Raw genomic sequence first — 6919 nt, forward strand, 5'->3', positions numbered from 1 at the left:
AGAAAGAGAGGTTGGTTGCCCTCATTTCTACTAAGGATGTTTCTCAGTTCTGTCACCAAATTGAACACTACATTTTTCCCAAAAAACTCTTTATTGCCTTCCATATTTGAGTTAAACTTGGAGGTCACATTGAATATGATAAATTGTACAAAACATTTATTTTAAAATGGTAACAGCTACAACAAGACGGGGTCCCAACCCCCAAAGCCCCGTTTGATAAATATTGCGGCACACAATAACAGTCACACAAAAACGTTTTCTTTGGTTGAGATATTCTTCAAATAAGGCATACTGGTTGGCAGAAGCCCCCTTTTGCATTCAGTTCTTCAGATAAAGTATTCCTTCTTTTCCGCAGCAGCGTAGTTATCGGCCTCCTCGTCAGGGTCCTCGCCTGGGGCCAGCTCTCCAGTGGTCCTGTAATCACCCTTGTTGTGGCACATGTAGTAATACATCAAGACGCCCAAGAGGACCACTGTCAGCACGATGAGAGTTGATACCACTTCGGAACGGGCACAAAAGAGGGATTCAGGGAAAGGGTCAGTTGTCGCCACTGACAACAGACAACTACTGAAGAAATATTTACCTGCAATAACTGTGGTGTCTGATTTTACGAGGGGTACAGTCGTCACCAATGAAGCTACAACAAAACAAAACAGTTAACATTCAAGCATAACGGACCGCAGTCGTTATGTATTCCAGAGTGCCAGATGAAAATGAGCTGTGGATTTGGACAACCTGGGAGATGCTGCTTCATAACTCATGAAACTCACCTCTGTAGTTTACTTGGTAGAATATAGGTTGAAGATTTGCTTCCCATTTACATGCTAGCAGTTCTGATTAAGATAGATACTATACGTCCTCCATATATTTGAGTGACATGATTAAAATAATGCGCCTTTTTGACAATAGACCAGTTTCATGTTTGCAAACAAGAACGACATGAGATACATAACCAATGCTGCGTCAGTTAAGCCCCTTCCTAATGAAATGACCATCCATGAATTGCTGCAGAGCAAGGATCCATTTCACAAAAAAGGTTTAGTGAGAACCCGTAGTGTTTTAGCTCTAAAAGGAAAGTAACGCTGAAGTCTCCAGAGTGGTAACTTACGGTTTCACAAAGAGCGGTCATTTCAGATCTAGAACACTTACCATTACAGATGCTGCCCTACTTACAAACAAGGTTTCGGACGATCGTTCGTAAGTTGCTCCAGTGCTATATATTGTGCGTTTAAGGTTTATATAAGTATGTTTAAGGCTTGTATAAGTAATCTGAATTGTTTTGTCCTAAAACATAAACATTACATTAAATAATATGCTCTATAGAGATAAAAATAAGTTTAACTTTTGGAAGATGCGCTTCAAGATGCCCTCCTCAGTGGTAAAAAGTGGCCGAAAAAAAGCGTTCCGACCATTTTCTCAACCGCATCAACCTTTCTTAATCCACTTTCATTTCAAAAGAAACTGCTCGCCTCCTCTTTACACTCTACACTGATATTGAAGGGATGCACGAGATATTAAACAATAAAAACGTCAACGTTCTTAGCGCTTTGGAGATTCAGTACAGTATGTTTACAATAGGAACTAGGAAGAGGAAGTGGATTTCTCCTTCGGGGTGGATGCTGGGTGACCTCTCGCAGCGCCACCACACACCGGTAGTGGCGGAAAGGGTTAGCACGACAGTAGTGTTCTGTACTCGGAAAAAGGTGCACGCAATCCGAAACCTAACTTACAGCAATGTCCGGATATTTTTCGACATCCTGAAAAAAATGTTCGTATCTACCGTTTTACGTAAGTCGAATGGTCGTAAGTAGGGGAGCGTCTGTATAGTGTTTTTATACTAACCTGCTTAGTGGCAGATTTTTCCACAATGAACATCATTTTAGTTATCTCAGACCCCCTTTTAGTAGACACAGATTTGACTATCATCCATGTAGCTGGTAAATGTAAATTTTCTGCATTTATATAGTGCTTTTCAAGTAAATGAAGACCTCCAAAAGCGCTTTACAATGAGCCTCACACGTTTCCCTTTTACACACTAACCGATAGCAGCGTCAGTCATGCAAGGCAACTACCTGCTATCGGGGGCTTTAGGGATTCAGTGTCTTGCCCAAGTACACTTCGACATATTTCACAGAGAAGCATGGAATCGAACCTGCGACCTCTTGATCCCAAGACGAGAGATTTAGCATAATGTCACATAGTTTTAGGAGTCCATAGTGACGGAAATTATTTGATGAAGCACAAAAACACATTGCAATCTTTTCTTAACTTCATTATTTTGCACATGTAACCACCGGATGGGACAAAGGTACAGGGTGGTCTAATGGATGATACGAAATCATCATATGAAAAGATGATGAAGGATCGCAGACCGTTAGCGTACGTAGGGAAGTGACTTCTGCAAAAGTATGCAAAAACCTTCACTTATAAGTTTTGTGTGTACTTTGTGGGGGGAAGACAAGTATAATTTACTTGATTGTGGGACAATATTTGGCCAGAAAGATTTACCGTGGGTACAAAGTAAATTATTACCTTCTTTCGATATTTCAGTATGTTTTCCTTTTTATGGGGCTCTGCATAATCCTTCGAGTCCAGCAAGAGTTGGAAATGTGTCATTGCTTCTCCATTGTCATAGTGACTCATGGAATCAGGGATCCATTCGTGGTGTCTTTAAGGCAGCCAGGCGGTACTACGTTGACCTTATTTAGGAGACTTAAATCAGTATTTCTGCAACCCAAAAAATATTTTCTATATCTAGGTGGCGCAAATCCCCTGGTAAACCTCTTTTGGAGATGGGCCCTAGGAGTCTACGTTACAAGGTAGATGTAATTCCCGTTTCCTTTAACAATCCTAATTTAATGCCTCTGTTTTAATCTAATCTTCCGGTAAGAAGGCCATTCATCCTGTTTTTTGATGATGCAAATTGGCCGCTTTTGTCTTCAAAGCTTAGATGTTGACTTAGTCCAGGTGGCATGCCCCTTTAGAAGCATCAATCATTACGCTTTGAGTGGCAGATTTGTGACCGTTTCAAAGGTTGTCATACCGTTTTGTGTTGTGTTGGTGAATGGGGACAGTGTCGTCATGCTGAAAGCTGAAACACAAAAGTTAAATTCTCAATTTAGAAAACAGTAAGGTTTGTGATGTTGCAAACGTACACAATAGAAGCATTTAAAAGATGTGTCCAAGGTTCCACTTTCTACACAGCAGAAAGATGATTACAGTGCTTTTACCTTCACCTGAAACGTTATCTTACATAGTATTCATTTAGACAGAGATCTTTCTTTAGTATCCGACAACTAAATATGAATTGCGATATACCACATTTTTAAATCTGAGGATTTAATTGGATAGTTTTTTTGTTTTTTTTAAAAGGTTTTCTTGATTGAATCAACGACCACCCCCACTGATTCTCCTATTACCACCTTTGTTGTTTTGTTTTTACCTCTGATAAAAACAAAATCTGATTTGTAAACCAAAAACATGCCCATTTTTAACCCTAAAATAATCACAGGGCTCCTGCGGCTTAAGTCAAATTAAATTCCAGAGTTTTAAGACTTTTTAATGCCTTTTTGAAATCAAAGACCGATTTGAGCAACAACAAAAATATAATTGAAAAAAAAAAAGACACATGAATTAAAGGCAATTTTAAACAACTGTTTTTGTTTTTTTAAATCCCATTTTGGTCGGGTTGAAAAAATTCCATCTAAAAACATGACACTCTCCAAGTTTTAGACATGGAAAACAATGAATAAAAAGGATGTTAACAAAACTTCATGGATCTTCATTCAAAACTGGCAGATAACTACTACTACCAAAGAATTGTTGTGCTACAGTTATAAAGGTTTTTATCATGATACATTAAAAAAATGACTTGGGTCAAGTGTGAAACCTTTTGAAAAACATAACTCTATACTAACTGTCCATTATCTGCACCGCTTATCCTCAGTAGGATCGCGGGGGTGCCGGAGCCCATTCAGCTATCTTCAGGCAGTGGGCAGGGGACACCCTGGACTGGTGGCCAGCCAGTTGCAGGGCACACAGGGATGGACAATTTGCTCGCTCATTCACACCTAGGGACAATTTGGACCGGCCAATTAACCTGACATGCATGTTTTTGGAACGTGGGAGGAAACCGGAGTGCCTGGAGGAAACCCATGCAAACACGGGGAGAACATGCAAACTCTACACAGGAACCCAGAATCAACATAATCTAATAAGAAATGATTTTAATATGACAAAGCAGAAAACACACCCATTTTTCTTCATTCAATCCCAGTAACATTTCCAAAATAAAAGCAAAGGTTTTATTTTGTCAATCCGATTGGGGAGCACAATAAAAAAGAAATAATAATAAATAAATAAATGGGGACTAATTATTACCCTGCTCTAACCCTTGGTAAAGAGTGGGTACATCCTATTTATCTATATCTATATACCAAAGCCATATCCACCCAGTGGGAGGTGGTTAGTCAAGAACACACTCACATTCCCCAAAAATTTATTATTGCCCTTCGCTCTTCCCAACCCGACACTGAACATTTAGCCCACAGCACAACAAGGGGTGATTTGCCGTACCATGCAACCCTTCATCAGCAGAGAAGCCCAACAGAATACGCTGGTTTACCCCCTCCGCATCATATGCGTCGATATGGTTCATTATTAACTATCCTTCGCCATTCACATTTAACTTTCTAGCCCACCTTATAGCAAAGTATCAGAATTTAAAACAACAAAACCCAGTAATAACAGTTTTACTTTGTAAGCATACAATTTTGAGGGGTTATTTATACATTTTGATTTTTTTTTTTACACTAATCTGCCGTATGAACAAGAAAATATGTTTTTCCCACTGTACCCGATTTTCTTGTGTTTAATATTATTTGCCACATAATTAGTTTAACTCCATGCTGAATATAAGAACAACTTAATTATCGGATTTTTGGACCAGTCTTTCGAATAGTTGGGGACTAGTCAACTATTACAGAAGTCTTTTCTTGCAGCCCTAATTAAACACATATTTACTTGACAGTTTTAAGTCCTCATGTTCTTACACCTTTATTCATGTTATAAGAACAGGGTTCCTACAGCTTAAGGGCAAGTTATATTCAAGACTTTTTTAATGCCTCTCGAAATCAAATTCAAGACTGAGTCGACAAAAAAAAACACAAATTAAATAAAAAAACAAAAAAACGCAGCATGAATGAGAGGCTACATTAAACACATGTTTATTTAGTTATTATATCACATTTTGGTTTCAGTTAAAAACCTTCCGCCTGAAAAAACAGCACTCCTTAAAGTTTTAGACATGGGAAAACAATAAATAAAAAGGATGTTTTACTTCATGGATCCTCAGTCAAAACTCCAAAGAACTCTACTGCTACATTCATGAAGCCTTTTTATCATGATGCATGAATGTTGGCATTTTTATCCAATGGAAAACTTTTTTGAAAAACATTAACTGCTGTATTCTGCGACAAGCTGGCAACCAGTTCAGGGTTTCCCCTTCCCACTGCCCGGATATAGCTGGAATGTGCTCCAGCACCTCCCGCGACCCTACTGAGGATAAGCCGTGCAAATAATCGATAGATTGATGGATAACTGCTATATTCGTGACCAATTTTGAGTGTAGCATCGTAGAAACAGAAAAACTACTCTCTTGATGTGGACAATTGATAAATATTACTAAATCTTTGTGTTTACATTTGAGGCATTTTAATGCTATATAAGGCCTTATTTTAGAACGATGAATTCAATGCCTTATTAAAGAATACCCGGGATCCTTGAAGATCTTGTTTTTAATGAATACATGGGATCTCGACTTAAGACTAACGTAACATGTCGAGGTTATGGTGGATAGTTTCAGAATTCAAAATGTATTGTTATAACAGTGTCATTAACTGGATCGTTAAGAGAAAACAAGATACTGTAGTATTGCAAAAGGCACAAAGGAAATCGTCAAAAAAACGCAACCATTTCGATTCGGTGGCGAAACCATTCGCCAATCTAAGTAGCCTCTCATGTTTTACTTTCGTTTTAGGGACTTTTCTAATACTTTATATTATTGTGGATTTATCTAATAATCGTGATTGAAATTACGGGGCTACAAGTTAAAAGTGTCGCCTTTCGGTGAGCGCGGCACAGCATGCCTCTCTTACCTGCACGCAAGCCACAGACGAACAAGCCAGGTAGTGAGCGCTTGAATGATAAAAATAAAATAAAAAATAAACTTAAAAGCCACCCTCGCTCAGAGTCTCTTCAATTCCCGACTGCGTTTTAAAGTCGCGTCTTGAAAATAAATGGAGTAGAATCAAACTCTAAAAGCGCTCGTGACTTGACAATGAGTTCAACATGCACGAGCGTTTACCAGCCCCTCCCTTTCCTATGTGCAAAGATCGCCAATAGCGAAGAGCACCACTATCGAAATAAATGCATTCTGACTTGAGCTTCTGCAATCCATGCACACATCTATGGAGGACCTAGATCAGGGGTGTCAAACTCATTTTAACTCGGGAGCCACACGATAGAACAAACATTCTGTCGGGGGCCGGACTAGTAGATTAAAGAGACAGAAAAAGAAAGATAAAGAAATAAGAGAAAGAGGGAGGGAAAAGGGGGATAGGACAAAAGAAAGAGAGAGAGGGAGAGAGCGTGACAGACAAAGGTGATAAAAAGAGAAGTCATGAGAGAAGGGGAAAGAAAGGGAGAGGAAGAAAGAAATCCAAAGGGAAATAGAAAAACAGAAGGAAGGAAAAGAGAAAAGAAAGCGTGAAGGGTAGGAAGAGAGAAAGAGAAAAGAATAAAAGTAAGTTAGAGCAAAAGAAGGTAAAAAGACACAGAGAGAGAAAGAGACAAAGAGCAACAAAGGAAAAGAAAAAGAGAGACAGTGAAAGAGACAGACAAGAGTGGGAGAAAAGGGGTG

The 6919-nt window shown here is 39.0% G+C and overlaps 1 protein-coding gene across 1 annotated transcript; it reads right to left on the bottom strand.

Annotated features, from left to right (window-relative positions):
• Nucleotides 1–72: 72 nt before the first annotated feature.
• smagp (small cell adhesion glycoprotein) lies at nucleotides 73–6369 on the bottom strand. Its single transcript, XM_088329816.1, has 4 exons — nucleotides 6156–6369; nucleotides 3044–3091; nucleotides 584–637; nucleotides 73–499 (listed from the first exon to the last, which is right to left on the bottom strand). The coding sequence occupies exons 2-4, from the start codon at nucleotides 3081–3083 to the stop codon at nucleotides 327–329; spliced, it is 267 nt and encodes an 88-aa protein (XP_088185942.1). The 5' UTR covers nucleotides 3084–3091; nucleotides 6156–6369; the 3' UTR covers nucleotides 73–326.
• Nucleotides 6370–6919: the final 550 nt, after the last annotated feature.

Source organism: Urocampus carinirostris, chromosome 3 (assembly GCF_059441175.1).
Source record: "Urocampus carinirostris isolate Australia breed hairy pipefish chromosome 3, RoL_Ucar_1.0, whole genome shotgun sequence".
In the NCBI taxonomy this organism is placed as follows: Eukaryota; Metazoa; Chordata; class Actinopteri; order Syngnathiformes; family Syngnathidae; genus Urocampus; species Urocampus carinirostris.

What these genes read in the sequence shown, in the direction of transcription:
- smagp (XM_088329816.1), bottom strand. Translation starts at nt 3,083, where the DNA reads ATGACGACACTGTCCCCATTCACCAACACAACACAAAACG. An exon ending in CACCAACACAACACAAAACG is followed by an intron (nt 638 to 3,043) that starts GTATGACAACCT and finishes GTTTTGTTGTAG; the next exon opens with CTTCATTGGTGACGACTGTA. An exon ending in AGACACCACAGTTATTGCAG is followed by an intron (nt 500 to 583) that starts GTAAATATTTCT and finishes CCCGTTCCGAAG; the next exon opens with TGGTATCAACTCTCATCGTG.